Here is a 19,851-nt window from a genome sequence, read left to right on the forward strand (position 1 = left end):
GGAAGAAGTTGAATATGTGTTAGGTTTGCTTTCTTCTTATCAAAGTGGTTTTGCTCGGTTTTCACATCTTCTAATCCAAGGATTTCAGGCTCTCAATTACTAATCGATTGATTCAATCATTTGGGTTTGACTTTGATATATAGATGGCAAGTTTTAACACCAACTTCTTTAATGTGGCTTAGGGGCTTGGACAAGTCTGTTAGGCCGAGAAAGAAAACTTACCTAATGGGTCGACGGCCCAATATCCTGCAGTATTTATGGGCCCATTTTCAACTGTTAAGAAAAGGAAATTCATGTTTTTACAAGTTAATTTTTCACAATGCAGGTAGAGCCTCAGAGTTTATCCTTAAGGAGGCGAATATGGGATTCTTTAGCCCAAAATGGCTTCAATGGGCGAATCCAAGATTGTTGAAATTTTATTGCAGTTGGTATAAGAATCAAGGTTAGACGAAGAGGGAGATGACACTAACTATAAGAATCAAGGTTAGAGGTATAAGAATCAAGGCTGTTGTAGTTGGTATAAGAATCAAGGTTAGGGAAAAGCTATATTTAAGAACTAAACTAAAACCAAATTTACAAAATGGAAGTACCCCACCTTTCTTCAGCAATCACCCAAGACGGGGAAAGCACATGAAACAAAAAAAAAAAAAAAAGGAGAGACGTCCCCACTCTTATCTTCCTGGAATTATTATTCTCTACTTATGCCAGTACTTATCCTGACTTGGGACCCTGGACATTATGACCAATTATAAGTTCCAACCAAACAAACAGTTTCCCTTTTTTTCCTATCGATTATTATGCAAATGAAAACCCGAATACAAAATGTACATATAAACATTGTTCTAAGAGAAAAAAGATTTATTTCATGAATTGTTGAGAAAATCCAGTTAATAATTTGCTGGTAAGGGGTCCTGTCTTGAGGCCCGACTAGTTCAGTGGAATAGCTAGTCCTGTTTAAATGGTTTACCTAACAGAGCAGCAGTCGAGTTGTTTTCCCATCAATGGTGTGCATTAACACTGACTTTCCAACATTTTATCAAATTTTCTCTGATCTGGAAAGAAATGAAAAGATACCAACCAGTCAGTGAGGGATTCAGAAAAACCGAGCCCAGGCACCGATCCTAGCCCATGCTAATTGACTTAGGCTCATACACTTGACCAAATTCTGTTGTCATCTCTTGGCCAATTTTAAGTTTATGGGTCTCCCTTCTTTACTCAGCGAATTAATTAGACCTTAGCTTGGCCCAATTCCAACAACTTCTACATTCTAGAACACCTTTTTGCTAGTAATGTTACTTAATGATACTTTGATCTAAGAAATTTGAGAATATGAGTTAGAGCTTTGAGGTATGAGTAAAATGGGTAAAAAAAATATTCTTATATAGACTTACATATCATTTCCTTTTCAACATTTCACAAGAATCATAAAATTGTACTTATGCTTGTTGGAGATGCTTGAAGTCTCAAGCTGGAGTCTCCCTTTGCTAGGAATCAGGCATTGGTATGCCCTCTCTTTCTCTCTTTTCCAATTTTTGGCAGTAATTAGAAATAAATAAGACAATTAAGCATCTTACATTGTCATCTTAATTGTAGTGATGGATACTTTTAGTCATTTACCAATTAGCTTACAAATTTAATTAAGGGGTTTAAAATTTGGGGAATATAATCCAATATTAAGGAAATTCCTTGGTGGGTGTTCCCAGTTCTTTCTCACTATTAGTTTCTTAAAGAAATTTTAGTCATGGCAGATCAACCCCCCTATATCCTTCATTGGCAATGAACCATCTGTACCTAAAGGAAATCATAAAACCAATGTGGGGAGGAGGGGACATCAGTTCATTATAGTATCTTAATGTAGCAGCTTTATCTGTTAGGAAGTAGTGTGAAAAGGCCAGCCTGTTTCACATTGCAAATATGAGGTGTAGACTGTTAGCTGAGGAACGATGCTTTAAAAACCATTAGCTAAACATCCATTTCCAGCTTGATTGCGTTTCAAGAAGCGTAAAACCAGAAAGAGAGAAACAGTTTCTTTCTTCTTCTTCTTCTTTTTTTCCCCAATTTATCTTTTTTTTTTTCTTATTTTCCTTACACTGGATATAAGCACACATAAATGATAATTTTCCTTCTTTTTTTGTTTGAAATATCAAAGATCATCCTTTCTATTCTATTTCCTTTGAAGGTACATTAAAAAGCTTGAAATCTGAGTGGGGTGGATAACTCCTTACCTAATCCAATGAATTAATAAAAAAGAACAATAAGAATATCACTAAAATTCACACTGATAATTATTTATTATATATAACTCTTCATATTCGATTCAATAATATATATATATATATATATATATATATATATGTGTGTGTTTTACTTTCATATCTCAAAATTTTAATTTCCAATCTTTATCTGCAAAAAAAAAAAGGCAAAATTGCAGGCTGGATTACATGTGATATAATTATGTTGCAGTAAATAACAAGAGTTTTATGGTAGTCAAGTCGGGAGCATATAATACGGCCAGGGAGGGCAGTTGCTCCAATTACGCTCTTCTGCTTTGTTCTTTTCCCTATAGAGAGCATAAACATGCGGAATAAGATAATCAAATCCGTTTTAGGAAGTCAGATTATCTGCCGTAATAAAAAATTAAAATACATTTTTGTTTTAGTCTATATTCTCAGCTCCACTTTACACCTAAATTGACAGCTATGTGTACATGCTCGTACGTGTGGTCAACATTTAATCTCATTTCACCTTAATTTAGCATTCAAAATTTAAAAAACAATTTAGTTTTTTAATTGAGTCTCCTTGGCTTTTGCTATGTGTTGCATCATTAACATCATCATTATCGTCATCATTATCAATCCTGCTTATTATTATTATTATTATTCCTTTTTAAGTTTAAGTGATAAAAAATTAAAAGGAATGGATTAGTTATAAGGGTTGGCCTTTTTGATATTATAATGCATTAAAAAAAAAAAACCCTACAAAAGCTTGTTAAAATTATTCTTTGAAACCTTATAAGAGGATTCATGGATTAATAAAATATATCATCGGACTATTTAAAAATCACTCGATTTTTGTTAGCATTGATTGTGAAATAAAAATTGAAATGATAGTGATTGAATTTGAGTTGACAATAATCATAACGTTAGATACGAAATCATTAACTTATTTTGGTATTCATATAGAGCCAAGTACGTATTCATAAGTAAAACATTAAGTATTAGGATTGTATTTGATCATGTTTACTAATCTTTTGGGTTAAGTCCCTAAACAAGATAATTTGAGTAAAACCTTATTTTCCTACTGTTACTCACTCAAAAACTACATAATGCAACATTAAAACGCTTATTATTCATTAATTTAGATAAAGGATAATAATAGCAACAATAATTAACTAACAAGATAACACTGTCACATGTGAATCTTCTTTAAAACACACATTTATGGATTTAGAAATTGTATGATTATTAACTAATTACAATAGCATTTGCATACGTGACAACATGTTAACATGCATATTTTCTAGATTTAGCCGAATCTCAATCATTAATCAGCAATGACGTGAGATTCTTTCACCAAAATTGAAAAAGCAACGTCCGAGAAAAGAAGACCAAATTTTCTTTAATTGTTTTTTGTTTCTTCATGAAAAAAAAAATGTAGTATTTCCACTTAATAAATACCCCGCAAAAAGAAAAAAAAATTTATTTGAGGGATTAAGAAAGTGTCACATCAGATTAAAATTTTCATCTGACTATCACTGAAATCTCGCGTATTTCGAACCTTCGGACCCGCCTGTGCCTGATCTCGTCAGCTCTGATTCTCTCAAAATCCTCCTTCTGTGGACCACTATTCGTACTACACAAGTCCATCATGGACGACACTCCTTAACCATCAAAAACATGCCACCTGTTTAAAGAAGGGCATTTTTGTAATATAACGAACCTCCATTTCCCCAAAAAAGTCCAAATCATCCTTAAATGTCGTAATGGAAGAAGCACGGGATCAAAACTCTCGCTGATTTCCAAAAATCCCTGTGTTGATTAAAAAAATTAATAAAATAACCGCAGAAGGAAAGGAGCAAAAGACAAAACGAAAAAGAAATTTCCCCTATTTTCGAGCCATTTGGCAGAAAAGGAGAGAAAAAAAACATCGTGATTTTCACTTTCCTTGTACAAATAAGATCCTACGTATCCAACGTCTCCAAATTAATCCTGTAAGATTTCCATTTTTTATTGCGTACCATTAAATAATAAAAACTCTTTATAATTTCGTTCCTCAACCCCTCTCTTTCTCTGTGTCTTTGTCTCACTCTCTCTTCTTCTTTTTTTTTTTTTTTGCTTTCTCTGACTCGAAATTCCATTCCATTCTTCTCTTTTATCGTTTTCTCGCCGCAGATCTCTTTAAAATCAGATCAGGCGGGGGGAGGGGAGGAAGTTGGCTGGAAACGCCCGATGACTAGACTTTTGACTTTGTTGTGATCGGGGGGGAATTTAGGATGGGGCAGTGTTACGGAAAAGTCAATCATACGGGAGTAAATGAAACGACGACGTCGAATGCTACAGCAACAACAACGACAGTGGTGGTTTCAGCCGATCAGGAACGAACTCCGGTGCCCTCGGGTAACGGCGCTGTTAATGTTCCGTCAGTGAAGAATACTCCAGCTAGGTCTTCAAACCAAAATCCATGGCCCAGCCCATACCCGCACGGGGTTTCTGCCAGTCCGCTTCCCCCGGGAGTATCGCCTTCTCCGGCGAGGACTTCGAGGGGTTCGACGCCGAGGAGGTTCTTCCGGCGGCCGTTCCCTCCGCCTTCTCCGGCGAAGCACATAAAAGCGTCGCTGGTGAAGCGGCTTGGCGGGAAGCCAAAGGAAGGACCGATCCCCGAGGATCGCGGAGCTGAGCCGGAACAGGCGCTGGATAAGAGCTTTGGTTATGGCAAGAATTTTGGAGCTAAGTATGAGCTCGGAAAAGAAGTAGGGAGAGGGCATTTTGGTCACACTTGCTCAGCTAGAGGTAAAAAGGGTGAGCTCAAGGATCAACCTGTTGCTGTTAAGATCATCTCAAAAGCCAAGGTACAATACTCTCTCTCTCTCTCTCTCTCTATTCCTTTATTTTCCCCCTTTTTTACATTATTAATGCTCTGTTATTTTAGTTAATTTGAGAAATATGAGATATTAAGATCGTTTTCTTATTGTGGGGTTTTTGGAGCTGTTATTCGTAAAATTGGATTCCGTTAAAATATTTTTGAACAAAAAGATCATTTAGTTATTGCTGGTAGTGTCATGTATTCCAAACATTAGATAGATCTTTGTTTTTTCGATTCAAGTAAACTCGGCAGGAGTTTTTTTAGCTGAAGAAGAAGACAATTTGCACAAGTTAGAGTAATTATGGAATAATTATGTTAACAACTTTGCCAATGCCAACCTCGCATGATCATTGATATTTGGCAATTACATGAGCTATTTGGGACATTTGTGACTTAAAAGGATACCCTCTTGCTTTGCTTGGCCGTAGCATTTTTGTCGGTTAAGAAGGAGCATGATTGTGATTGTCATTCCAAAAGACCGAAAGAGGACAAAGTTGTATTTGTCTTTATTTGATGATCATGTAGGGTATCTAGCAATAATACAGGGTATTCGACTTCATAACTTTTGTATCTAGAGTCTAAAATGGAAATGTAACTGTAGCCACATCTAGCACAATAAAATTAGGTGGGAATACAAACTTTGTTTCTCCAATGAGAGATTTTTGGCATTTTAGCCACGTGTTTCTGAGTATGACTTTAGATTTCAAACCTACAAAATTTTATGATTTTGATGCCGTATATTGGGGGACATTGTCCTGGGCTTGTGGCTGTCATCTTGTCTAAGATGATATGCCAGGGTTGTGTGATTGCCCTATTAACATTACAAATCTCTGATGCCTTGTCTAGATATCTTCTCTTTTTCATATGTATTGCTGATAGGGAAACACTTTTACAAAGAATGAAAGCATTATTGTAGAAAAACAGAAAGAGAATCTCACATGTGGTTCAGTATACCATTAGAATTGTTAAGTATTTAATTAGAAAAGGTTTAATTGTTAAAAATGGTACTATAATTCTGGTATCTGATGGGAATGTGAGGTATTTAACTGGATGCAATGGTAAAGTGGTTACTTATGCTGCTGTTTACGTAACATGTATGCAAGTCAGATGAATCTATGCAACAAAAAGAATTAAAAAACCAATAATAAACAACTCTCTTTGGTAATCCATAATGAGTTTACACAACGAAGTGAGATCAGTTAAAATGACACTTAGTTATCACTGCAGCTTGAAATTAGAGGGTTTTGTGGGTGTGGTGGCATGGGATCTGGGATGAGACATATTGAAATCACAGATTAATATTTTCTGCGTCATTATTTTATTGCTTCTTGGGAGATAGTGAGATTCTTTCTGATATATCTTACAGCATAAAAAGGGCAGTGGTATTTTGTTTGGATTTTTCTTGTTTATGACCAAATGCGATGATAGGGGTAGTAAAAAAGAAAGAGAAGTTGCTGTTATGGTGGTTCATGACATCACACATTTACATATAGAATCTGTAGGAATAGCAAGATGCAACAAGGTTAAGTAAACAAAGGTTATTTCTTCAAACTTGTTTATGATGTTATTATGAAACTTAAAAGACTAATTATCCTCCAATTGATTGTAAGATGAGATTTGAGGGGAGTCATGATGCAAATTGTACCAGTTATGGCCAACCACATAGGAAAACTTGCAAGTGGCCTGTGGCCCTTTACAGTTTCCAAAGAATCTATAGGGAGGAACTTGGAGCTCCATTAAGCTGCAATTCAGACCTTTAAGTCATGTTAAATTTAGGATCAGCTAATTATTAGATATGTGTTCTATAATTATCATTTCTTTCAATGAGTTTCCTATGTGTTTGTATTTGTATGTTGTATCAGTTATCCTTATGTAAGCAACAAAGATTACATCCCTTAGGTTTTCTTTCTGCCTAGTTAAAAAGCTTTGTGGGTGGTTGAGCTTGGCTTTGGCTTATGCATAAAAACTGTTGTAAGCACACAATCTTGTTTTACCTTATTTTATGTCAAAGCAATTGTTTCTAAAATTATGGCTTAGCACCATTCTAATTTTTCTTTTCCTTTTCTCATAATTAAGCAGAGAGCTGTTATCTTATCTGCATTATGCTTGTAGTTGATATTTCCTATGTAATCCTTTTTTTTTTTTTCCCTTTTTGGTCCTTTTCACTGCTGAGTTCTACAAAATTGGTGATTAAATGATGTGTTGATTAGCCACAGGGCTTGACCCACTGGTTACCCCTCCATTTATTGGGGTGGGGTCTTCCACTGGCCTAGGATCTAATCCCAGGTCCTGTATCTCCAAGGGGGTTACACTCCTATTGCCCAAAGGAAAAAATGAAACGAATGATGTGTTGATTGCACCTGCTCCGTTTTAATCAGATTTATTTGACAGATGACAACAGCAATATCGATTGAAGATGTTCGAAGGGAGGTGAAAATATTGAAAGCACTATCAGGACATAAGCATCTGGTCAAATTTTATGATGCATGTGAGGATGCCAATAACGTGTACATAGTCATGGAGTATGTCTTTTCTTGTTTCTGTTTGAATTTATTGGAAAGTTTAATTTTATCTTTGTTAAATCTATGTCTTTGCATTACCTTTTCTAGCTGTGGATCATTTTATTTTCTGTCTTCAAATAGATTCCATTACTTTATTTTTGTAGGTTTTTGTAATTTTTGAACCTTTCTGCATTCCGGAATACAAAAAAATATTAATGTGCCTGATTTCATCTATGGAAATTTGGGGAATATTCCAACTGTAGCATCATAAATTTAATCACATTTCTCAAATTTTGGGTCTGACATTTGTGTAATTTTGTTGCTTATCAGATTGTGTGAAGGTGGAGAGCTATTAGACAGAATTTTGGCAAGGTAAGTTGTTTTTTGTAATGTCTATGTTTCTAGGCCTACTTATTTGCCAGTGTTTGAATGCCACCATCATTATCTTTATAGAAACAGACTGAGATGAGAATTTCACTATTCCAGGGGAGGAAGGTACACTGAGGAGGATGCAAAAGCTATAGTTGTACAAATTTTAAGTGTGGTTTCATTTTGTCATCTTCAGGGTGTTGTTCACCGTGACTTAAAGCCTGAGGTTTTTACTTTTGCATTTGATTCAAATAAATTGTGAAACTGAAAAATGTGTGTTCTGGCATCTTATCACATCCCTGGTACTAATCCTTATTGCTTGCTCTTCAGAACTTCCTTTTCACTTCTGGGGGTGAAGATGCTGACATGAAGCTAATTGATTTCGGTCTTTCTGACTTTATTAGACCAGGTAATAAATGATCGCCACCCATCAACTTTAGCTTTGGTTCACCAATGAACATACCTGCCTTCATAGCTTTTGTGAGGCTATCAGATAAATAACTTTAGTTGGTGATGATTGAATGTTCTACCTATTTTTATATGGTTCTTTCCTAGACAAGTGATGGTCTTATGTTCTTATAGGATAATTGAGTATAAACATACAAATTTGCAAGAATATTCTAGCACCTCTGCTCTGTTGTAAATTAGAGAAGAAATTAAGTTGCTTTCATACATGTGAAAGTAATGAAGCAAAATGTTTTAGGCTATGAACATTGGCAATTAACTATGTCTGCACATGTTTGAATGGGTTACTAGTTAATAAAATGATTTAATACAAAGTGGAGAAATTTATATTCGACGCCTATCAATTGCCATTTTCTACTTCATATAATGGTCATTATATCACTAGACTGGTTGTCAAAAGTCTCAGCTAATAGTTTGTTTAGATTTTAACTTTTATGCCATGCATGTTTGTAACAGATGAAAGACTCAATGATATTGTTGGAAGTGCTTACTATGTTGCTCCTGAAGTTCTGCATAGATCTTATAGTCTTGAGGCAGATATATGGAGCATTGGAGTAATTACCTACATCTTGTTATGCGGAAGCCGGCCATTTTGGGCACGTACTGAATCAGGAATTTTTCGTTCTGTTCTAAGATCTGATCCCAACTTTGATGATTTACCCTGGCCATCTGTCTCTCCAGAGGCCAAAGACTTTGTTAAGAGGCTTCTAAACAAGGATTACAGAAAAAGAATGACTGCTGTTCAAGCTCTAAGTAAGTTTGGAGTTATTACCTGTATATTTGATAACTGGCAAAATTATTGATTTTACTCCATTGTGGAAATGATTAATTACATTTGTCTGGCAAACCAGTCAGTTTTGGTGGTAGGATTAGCATGTATCAAATGCAATTTGTCATGATGAAAACACTCTTGATGCATGTTGTTTTCTAAGTATTGAGTTACTTTAAAGCATATTCAACTTTTGACCAAAAAAGAAAGATCCTTTTTTTCAAAAAAAAAAGGGGGGGGGGGGGGGGGGGGGGTTGTGGTAAATAATAATGGACTTGCAAAAGGAGAGCACCATAGAGAAACAAAGATGAATCCAACTGGGAAAAACAATAATGTCTATGATGGCCTTCTCAATTCCCTCAATTCCCTGAATATGAGTATAAATATAAGGTGAAGCCATTTTCATTTAGCTGGTTTCTTTGTGTTTCTAAGCTTTAATCATTTCTGAGATTTGTCATATCATACAATTGTGGAACCAAACAAATTGTTTGTTGGATGCTTGACAAGTCATAGTTCCTGTATTTTCCGCTTTCACATGATATTCCATGCTTATTCTTGTGAGGGGCATCGATAATTAATCTTTTATAGTATTAGAATTCATTTATTTATCAATATATATGTATGTATGTGTCTTGTGTGTCTGTATTTTACTTTGATGCTTCTTATTTTTCAAAACTGATAGACACTTATGTCATTTCAGATCACCCTTGGTTGCGGGATGACAGTCGCACAATACCTCTTGATATATTGATCTATAAGTTAGTCAAATCATACCTTCATGCGACACCATTCAAACGCGTTGCACTAAAGGTATGATTTTTTCTCTTTTTTCATTATGGAATTGTCAACTTTCACTTTCCTGTTCTCCTTCCCTCCCTTTTAGGACATCCTTATGGTCATTTCTTACTCTGGATTGTCAAAATGCTTTTTGACAAATTGCAAAAATCGTAGTGAAAACCTAAGATTGTTATTATAGAAAATAGCCCATTTATCTTGGTCATAGAATTAGTATTTTTTATTTTCAATATCCAAATTTCTTAAAACTGTCTAGCATTCTTTATAACTGTAATTTTTTTCTAGCAAAAGGAATTAAGAATACCATGCTTTCTAGCAAATGGAATTTTTCTATAAACATGATTGCTTTTGACTGGCTAAAGCATGCACAAGTATGTTTGTGTCTGTGCAGGCCCATGAACATGTGTTTTAAATATATTTTTCTTTCTGTCACATTCTGAAGGTATTTTTTTGTAATTGTTACAACTGCAGGCTCTTTCGAAAGCATTGACTGAAGATGAGCTGGTTTATCTCAGGGCACAATTCAGGCTGTTGGAACCAAATAGAGATGGGAGTGTCTCTCTTGAAAATTTTAAAATGGTTATTGACCGCCTCTATGACCCTATCAATTTAAGTTTGAAGTCTAAAATGGTTAATTGTTTGAAGCTGATTTCTATTCTGTTCATTGACCTGATGTGGTGACTTAATTTTGAAATAATGGGATATCTCAGTAATCCGTCCTTGTTTCTTTTCTATTTTTGGGGGAATCTTATCTTTCATCTCTCTCTCTCTCTCTCTCTTTCTTTTAAAGTCAAAAAATTATATTAATCAGTGTATCAATTTTGTAGGCTCTTGCTCGAAATGCAACCGAAGCAATGGGTGAATCAAGGGTTCCTGACATTGTTAACACAGTAAGGCACTTAATAGAAGCTTTTCTTTGTAGCAATTTTTATTACGCTATCTTCTCAGAAATTTTCTTTTTGCTAGACATTTTGGCTTATGAGACTTCATTCCAAGATGGAAATGGTTTTATTTAAAATTGCTTAATTAATATGAAAAGATTTTTGCTGTTTATATACGCTTTCACTTTCCAAATGTTTAAGCATCTTAATCAGCAATTTATGATTTTACCTGCTTCTATCACCTTAATTCTGCCTTCTAAGGTCTGTGTTTTCTTGGAATACAATGAAAATGTCCCCCCTCCCTCCCGTGGTTTTCATTTGTCATTTGAATTTTGGTTCCTCACTGTTGCATCATTATTTCGCCCAGATGGGGTCGCTTGCATATAGGAAAATGTACTTTGAAGAGTTTTGTGCAGCTGCAATCAGCACACATCAATTGGAAGCAGTTGAAGGCTGGGAGCAAATTGCCTCTATCGCTTTTGAGCATTTCGAACAGGAGGGCAATCGAGTAATATCGATTGAAGAATTGGCACGGGTATGTTCACTTTTTGCTTCCAAATAGCAGACAACCCTACTCTTGTTCTAATATTATGTATGCTGTGGTGATTTCCTTTTGATTTGACTACAGGAGTTGAATGTTGGCCCTTCAGCTTATTCATTCCTCAAAGACTGGATCAGAATTTCTGATGGAAAGCTTAGTTTACTTGGATACACAAAATTTTTACATGGTGTGACGCTTCGTAGCTCTAATACAAGACATCATTAGTTTTTCAGCCATTGATATATATATATATATAGTTTCTTAAAATTCATGGCATTTTGAATGACTTTTGGGGTTTTTATTTTTTTTTTCTTCCAAAAATTATTTTTCTTTAGGGTTGGTTACAGAAAAATGTGCATAAGTGAAATATGTTAGTGAGATTGTTGAGGAAAATTTACAGTGAGAATTTCATCGTGCTCATGTCCCATTTTTGCTTGTCGTGCGTGTATGTGGATTTGAGTTGAAGACACTTGGTAAATTCATGGCATGGGTCAACGGAAAAACCCGAATGCCAATCTTTTTCAAACTTTCGACTTAATTGTACATTATCAGCTTTTTATAGGTACCATCACCTCACCTCCCTCCCCACAACTTGGGCTGTGGACTCTAGCCCAGGATTTCCACTGGGGCGAGAGAAGTCAAGGTTATATGCCCAATGAACCAACATATTGAGGTAATACAAACTGGCATTTAGTTTCCGGAGTTTTGACCAACCCTAGAAGATACAATAACTTCCTTTTCAATCCAGGGCAAAGCAAGTTCCAACCCCAAATCGTAAGAATCTATGTACAGCCAGACAACGCCATTTTCCTTAAACAACTCAGGTTCCACCACAACCTGAGGGAATTAGATTTTAAAATATCGTTTGTATAAATCAATGGGCTGCTTGACAAATGACAAGGATGAAAGAGGGATTGAATTGACTTGGCACAAGTTTCCTGTCACACGAACATGCTAAGTAAAATTATGGTCCCACATAGAGGATGGAAGGGTAATGTTCGGCCGCACCATCTAGCAAACGACGCATTCGTTCATTTCCTCATGATTTTCTTATTTTCCAAAGCGCTAGGTTTCCTTGTCTAAAATTTTCTCACCCCAATTTCTGGATTAATAATGAGCAGATCCTCATCAAAATTCTTGCAGCCAGCTATCGAGCATAAACTTGGTCTCGGTGCTGTACAAGTGAAGCCAACGTTCCAAAACATACCATGATGCATGTCTGCCACATCACTCCCAGCATATACTATTCCCAACAAATTTTTAATAAATTCATCTGTGGAAATCTCGTTCATATATATTTTTTTTAATGAAAGTGTCATGGAGCCATTGCTCTTTTTTCAAAAGATTAATTTGATTTTGTGAATAAATTGAGAACACTCATTTTGGTTTTGTAAACCTTAAAACCCAATTCAATAAACCAAATTGATTTGATTCAATTCAATAAACTTTAAAATCGATTTAACAAATTCTAAACTCGATTCAATAAACGTTTAAAGTCAGTTCAATTTGATTTTATGAATTCTAAAATCGATTCCATTCACTACAACATACCCTAAAACTGGTTCAAAAAACCTTTAACTGATCCGACTTGGTTCAATGAGCTCTTTGGTATAGTGAAATGGGAAGGAAAATGGAGATAGTGTTCTTGGCGGTGGGGACGCTGTAAAGGCTCCAAGAAGGCAAACATAATAAGATATACAACGCCTACACTTATAAGCTTTCCAAAATTTTTTACTTTTTCGACATGAGATTAAAATATCTTGTCTATTTCCTTCGAAGCTCTCGACGTGATAGAAACACGATATATCATGCATGACTAATATGAGCAAACATGCACGCATGCATAGCATGACTAAGTGATCACTTAAGTAAGGTCAAGTGTCATTTTTTCATATATATACACGAATGTACATATAAACATGTAATTAGAATAATACTTACACACAAAAAAAATACATAGACTTGAATCGTCACATTTGTGCAATGAAGATGATATAAAAGATTTAATCAAGTAACAAGTTAAATTTCATGACTTATTATGGTCACATTTTTTGTTAATAGCCTTGACTTGATTAAAACTGGATTTTAAGTGATTGTTTCCTTTTTTAGAGGGGAGAAATTTTAAGTGATCCTCATGCAAAAAAAAAAAAAAATGATTAAAAAAAAGAGAAAAAGGGTGCAAAAATTGCAACAAATTATTTGATTAATCAGGTCTTTTCATACACACTAAACAATATATACAATTTTAAAATTAAATTAAAAAATGACATGGTAACAACTAAAAAGCAGTCAAGTACCTTTGAATAGCTTTCCCTACTCTTAATCATGCGTGCCGCTTAATCGTGAAGAGCATAAGGGAAACGAGATAACGTAGCAAGTTTTATTTAAATTATCTAATAAGTAACTTAATTTAATCACTATGTAAAATAAAAAAAATTCTGATTAAGTGACCTGCTAAACTTAAAATTAAAATAATAATCATAAAAAAATACCCGATCAGACATAAAACTTATAAAAAAAAAAAAAAGAGGAATACGTAAGAAGAGTAAAATAATTTCAATATTTTAATGTATATCTTTATATATGCCTCTCTATATATCTATATTTCACCTAAGTACTGTTGAGATTATTGCAAATTTTCCTCTCTTTTTTTTCTTTATGTATAGTTGTTAACCAATCACTATCAGAATCCACAGGTCTCCATGCCAGAACCTTCTTAATTTGTATCAGCCGAAAATTAAAATCCTTCTTTCTAATTAATTAATTCTTTTTGTTATATTGTTCTTTAATTTGGTCAACTATGGTGAAGCAAACAACAAAAATATTTTACGCTGAATTAGGTAATTAATTAACATGTTTAAGCACAACCGTCCACTACCCAAAAATATAAATTAAAAATTAACAAAAATTTATGATTCTCATCTTAAGTCACTCCCAAGATTTTATAGAAAGAGTATTGATCACAAAAATTAGGGAATCAATGCTCCTTGTCATGAATTGTATAAATTTACAACTGTTCATCATCTCCCTGTTCATTTTTAATTCTATAACGTCCACAATTTATAAATAAATAAGAGTGTTTACTGAATACTTATTTTTGTTCTCACAGCATTAATGCCACTGTATTTTCTTTATAATCTTTCTTTGACCTTACGCTAAAGAGAAGATGGCCTTTTTACTAGGGTTTTTCTTTGTTTGCATGGTACCCTTCATTTCTGCGTCCGTGCTACCAGGCAATGTAACTTTTTTATCATTCAATGAATCGTTTTCGACCCTTTTTGGAGATCAAAATCTTCATTTCCTTGATGCGAATGGGACGTCTGTCCAAATATCCCTCACTAAATCTTCAGGCAGTGGATTTAGATCTCGTCTCCTTTACGATAATGCCCTCTTCAGTGCTTCCATTAAACTTCCTGCTAATCACACTGCTGGAGTTGTTGTCGCGTTTTATACTTCCAATGCTGATGTTTTCAGAACCAACCATGACAAAACTTGACTTTGAGTTCCTAGGAAATGTTCCAGGGCAAGAATGGCTTGTCCAAACCAATCTTTTCGGGAATGAGAGTGTTACAAGAGGTCGAGAAGAGAGGTATAAACTCTGGTTCAACCCGGCAAAAGGTTTTCATACTTACAGTATTCTTTGGAACAAAAATTGGACCATATTTTATGTGGACAATGTCCCAATAATTAAGACAGGTTCGAAGGGTTGATGCCATGGGAGGTGACTACCCTTCGAAGCCAATGTCTTTGTATGCCATAATCTGGGATGGCTCTACTTGGGCGACAGGCGAAGGCAAACATAAGGTCAATTACCGCTATGCCCCTTTCAAGGCTGATTTTACTTTCTTTGTCATTCAAGGTCATGAATGCTCCACGGAGGGGCAGATCCAACGGTGCAAAAATGCCACTGCAAGCTCTGTTGAAAGTTTCAACGGTTTGAGGCCAGATGAAAGGAGTAAAATGAAGGATTTTAGGAAGAATTTCATGATATATTCTCATTGTCAAGACCGGCGTAGGTATCCTATTGCTTTACCTGAGTGCTCAATTCAGTAACTTCAATGGTTCAACCCGGTTTGTTTAAGGTGCAGGCCTGCTTAGGAGTTAGCATGCAATTCCACATAAACCTTTAGTTACTTTTTGAGCATCAAAAGAAAAAGAGAAAAAATTGTTATTAGCTTTCTTATACTCAGTTTCCCACGATATTTACTCAATCTACATATCCAACAAGCTCAAGTAGAAAATATCATAAGATGAAGCAATGTCCTGCAGGGGTTGAAAGGGTTAATTAGTCAGGGCTGGTTGATTGGAGCTCTTGGAGATAAGATCGATTTGGATGCGTTGGAAATTTCCAATCCTTTTCGTTTTCGTCAATCAAGTTGGACAGTCATCATCCAATGGCCAATTTATCAACTCACCATCAATACTTGAATACGATGACTAAGCCTCAGTGTAGATCAAAAGTTTATCTTCAAAACGCATTTTATCTGCCTTGAGATATCTATTCTAGAATTGATATTATTTGACCAGCAGGCATGCTTCATATAGTACTCATGAATTAATCTTTCTAGCATACTATTATGATGTGTATGCATAATTTAAGCAATCTCTACGCTCCAAGTGGTAGCTCTACAGTTATGGGGAAACATGGCAACAGCTTCTCAGACTCCTGAATGGTTTGTTTATCATAGAATTTAGAATGAGTTCATACCTCACATCATCCTTATTATAGTTTTGAATTACATACTAAGATTTAGTCAGCTATATAGCTAGAAAAACGTACATTGCATTTCTATTTTTTTCGAAATTCCTAATATATAATATTTGATGATAAGATATACTGATCAAATAGTTCCAAGCCATATTTATTTGCTCCATTGTCACTATCACTGAAACCAAGCGTTTTCTAAGCGTTATTCTAAACCCTAAAAGCTTAAACAGAAACAGAAAAACTTAACCTTCCACGACCCACCATAAATTGAACAATGGAAACAAACGAAAACCCTATGAATAGATAGTTCCATGGGCATTTATAACTCTTTTGAAGTCATTAAATAATTTTGTGTACAACAGCCAAACCTCACCACCACCTACAAGGCCCACAATGTTTCTTCTGTCCGGCGGCTTTTCTTTCTAAAACTTTCAATTTCCGTAACATAAATGGATCCCAAGGATGCCAGTGAATCTCGTTATTCCTGAACCATATAAACCTTAATAAATAGTCTGAAAAAAGGTGCGAAAGGAAAAAAACTGCCCTTTGTTCGTGTCTGGAGTTAAGGGCAGATGTGTGCCCTACCGGAAACCAAAAAAAAAAGAAAGAAAGAAAGAAAAAAAATATGGGTATCAAAGGAGGACGTTTACCAAACAGGGATTTGAAGCCCACCGTCCATTACTGACTTTCTTGACTCTATCACCTCTCTTTCAATTCTTCGTCTTTTTCGTCCCCTCCCATCACCTAACTCAATTCAATACGGTCCAGACAACCAAAGAAAAAGTAAATTAGTGTAAGACATGTTTATGTTTTAGTCAGTTTTCAATTTTAAAATTCTCAGTTAAGTTGAGTCTCTCTCGAGTCTCATCCGTTTGCATGTACGATGCTGTCCTTCACCCATTTCGAAGATTTCTCAGTGACTTCAGATTTTCCTGAATCCGAGAGAATGGTCCATGCTCTGACTCGTACAGCTTTCCTCGATCCTACACAGTTGTTGATAACTACGAAAACTTGTATCGATCGGTAGAAAAAACAATCAAATCTGTAAGTTTGTTGTTTTTACACCCCTTTGGTTACAGGATAAGATAAGCACAGTTAAACACAAAATCCGTTCATAAAGATTAACCTTATCAAACAGTTGGTTAATCCCATAACATATTTACTGCCAATAAATTTTCGAAGAGTTGGCATAGAAGGGAAAAAGGAGCTCTCAGTCATCACCATCTAATCGTAAAATGATACTAGTAATAATTAAATCCGTGATTGCTAAGAGTGATTCCACAGTGATGGTGCCCAATATTTCAAACTTAAAGCAACAGCAATGACCCTACCAAGAGTTCGCCCTTGTCTATTCTAATGATGCCGAACAAACACCATTCAATTCTCCGATATATTCATCTTTAGCACTGAAAAGAAAAGAAAAGAAAGGAACAAAAGAAAGAAAAAGAATCTCAAGATAAAGGAAAAGGCATTTACTTCTTTTTTTCCATTACGGTTCCTAACAAAATAACAAATTCACTGCAATTGCAAGCAACGTTTGTCGTCATCGTCTCATCATCATCATCATCATCACCATCCAAGGCCTACCAAGAAACAGGAAAAAGCAAGAAAAACAAACTAGAAAATAACAGTACTCCCAAATTTACAAAACCAAGAAAAAATTATACTACGAACAATCAAATCTATTTCTTCATGGTTTGGGCCCTTGTTTGGCACTTACAAAACCATAAATTCCTTTGATGATCAGTTAAACAACAATTCAAACCCTAAAACATCCGACATGAAGGTGGTGATGAAGGGACTGTTCCCTATCAATCAAGCCGCGGACATTCCTAAACTCCTCTACATGACAAGGGATTGTGATCGTACCCTTCTGATCGAACCCATACTCTTCCTCAGCTTCCTTCAACAGCTGCATGAACAACGGGTGGTTAAAGTATATGACGGGCACCACGAATCTCTGTTGCTCCTCTCCTAGCGACCCAACCTTGATAGCCAAACACCCTTTCGGCACATCCCTCGCTTGCTTCTTCGCATGATGATGATGATGGTGAAGATGTGGTAGGTGTAAATGAAAGTTCCTCAAACTTTTCTCTCCACTACCCATTTCTTCAAAAAAAAAAATCCAAGAACAAGATTAATACACAAAGGTAAAAACCCTACTTTGATTCTTGAAAAACAAAAGAAAAAGGCCGCAGAGAATTTAAGATCAAGAAGAAGGCCAAGGGTCCTTTGCAATGGGCTGTTGTTTGAAAATGTTAAGTGAAAAGTATCTGAGAGACTTAGGCACGTTGGTCATGGTTGATAATCCACACCAACAGGTAAACACATACCGACCAGAAATTAGAGAAGATAAATATATATATAGCCGAAGCAAGAGAAAGACGGAGAGGAAAGAATTCGATAGCACAGGAAGAAAAAAAAAAAGTGGGTTTTATATGCTGCGGAAAGCACTAGGGGTTTTTTCTGTATGTATATAAAATTGATTCCTGAACGCTGATAAAAGGGAAATCTACACTGATAAAAAGGGAAAAATCGAGGTACGATAGGGGTAGGAATGGCAAAATATGTAATTAATAAGGAATCGAAATGGTAGGACACGTGGATGGTGAGTGGAGAGAGAGAGGGACACGTGAATGGAGGTCTAGTGGAATGTGGATTTTAGAAAAGGATAACCGACAGGCAACAAAGAAGGTGTTGTTTGTACAGTAAGAAAAACAAATCTATAGAAGACAGCCAATAGCAGGTTTAGAACATGTCCAAATAGACATCACCGAGGTGGTTTGGTCTCTTCAGCTTCTGCTCTTATGTAAATGTCAATGGACGCTTTCGTTTTTTTTTTTTTCCCTCTACATCATTTATTTAATTTAGCTTTTTCGTTTTTTGCACTTGAAAAATAAAAGGATCTGTACTAGGAAAATAAATCATGTGGTTTTCATTATTCTTTGGTTGATTTTATGGATTTCTAGATCCATTTTTTCTATTTCAAAAAAAAATTCTTGAAGCAACCTTCTTATTCCTGCCAGTAGTGTTGTAATTGGGATTTTTTTTCCTTTTTTAAACTAATTAATACATTACTTGCTGGCTTCAAAAATATAAACATATGAATATTAAAAAAATTAACATAATATATAAAAAAATATTTAAATTATTTTAAAAAAATAAATAAATTTTTATTCTTTTATTATGTTCAATTAAGTATTTATATTTTTATTTTAGACTAAATAATGTCTCATATTTTTTTGTGAGTCAAATAAATTTTTATGATTAATGATTGAGTTAATCAAAATATCATTTGTCAATTTCTATCATGTGATACTGACGTATCATGCTAATATATTCTAATTGATGAAAATGATATATGTTTACATATCATAATTGATGACAATGTGATATGTTAATTTAATATTATAACATAATTATATGACATTTTTCACCATTTATATCAAAGCATGTTAGTGTCATATAGATATAAATTAATAAGTGGTATTTTAACTAAAAATAATTAGTAAATTAGGGTTAATAAAGGTTTATTTGATTTAAAATAAAAATATATGAACTTGATAAACCGCAATAAAAGAATAAAATCTTATTTAAATTTTTTTGAATAGTTTAGGAATTTAATTGAGCATTATGTCAAAAAAAATTTATTAATGGAAATAGTCATATTTATTCATTATATTTTATAATTATTATTTTAAAATTTTTTGTTATTAAATATAAATAAAATTTATCTAATT

The 19,851-nt window shown here is 34.7% G+C and overlaps 2 protein-coding genes and 1 pseudogene across 2 annotated transcripts; 2 read left to right on the top strand and 1 right to left on the bottom strand.

The window, feature by feature from the left end:
* Positions 1 to 4,279: 4,279 nt before the first annotated feature.
* On the top strand, positions 4,280 to 11,929 carry LOC18613915 (CDPK-related kinase 3). Its single transcript, XM_088807500.1, has 11 exons — positions 4,280 to 5,068; positions 7,474 to 7,604; positions 7,914 to 7,955; positions 8,070 to 8,178; positions 8,283 to 8,361; positions 8,874 to 9,170; positions 9,887 to 9,996; positions 10,453 to 10,560; positions 10,809 to 10,871; positions 11,230 to 11,397; positions 11,491 to 11,929. The coding sequence occupies exons 1-11, from the start codon at positions 4,493 to 4,495 to the stop codon at positions 11,626 to 11,628; spliced, it is 1,821 nt and encodes a 606-aa protein (XP_088663626.1). The 5' UTR covers positions 4,280 to 4,492; the 3' UTR covers positions 11,629 to 11,929.
* Positions 11,930 to 14,569: 2,640 nt separating this feature from the next.
* On the top strand, positions 14,570 to 15,456 carry LOC18613916 (putative xyloglucan endotransglucosylase/hydrolase protein 27 pseudogene; annotated as a pseudogene).
* A 2,112-nt stretch (positions 15,457 to 17,568) lies between these two features.
* LOC18613917 (auxin-responsive protein SAUR32) lies at positions 17,569 to 18,528 on the bottom strand. The gene is given in 2 exon segments (XM_018128864.2): positions 17,569 to 17,904; positions 17,907 to 18,528. Coding segments are annotated over 2 exon segments (339 nt in total). The 5' UTR covers positions 18,219 to 18,528; the 3' UTR covers positions 17,569 to 17,877.
* Between the last annotated feature and the right edge of the window lie 1,323 nt (positions 18,529 to 19,851).

Source organism: Theobroma cacao, chromosome 1 (genome assembly GCF_053813885.1).
Source record: "Theobroma cacao isolate CCN51 chromosome 1, ASM5381388v1, whole genome shotgun sequence".
Classification (NCBI taxonomy): Eukaryota; Viridiplantae; Streptophyta; class Magnoliopsida; order Malvales; family Malvaceae; genus Theobroma; species Theobroma cacao.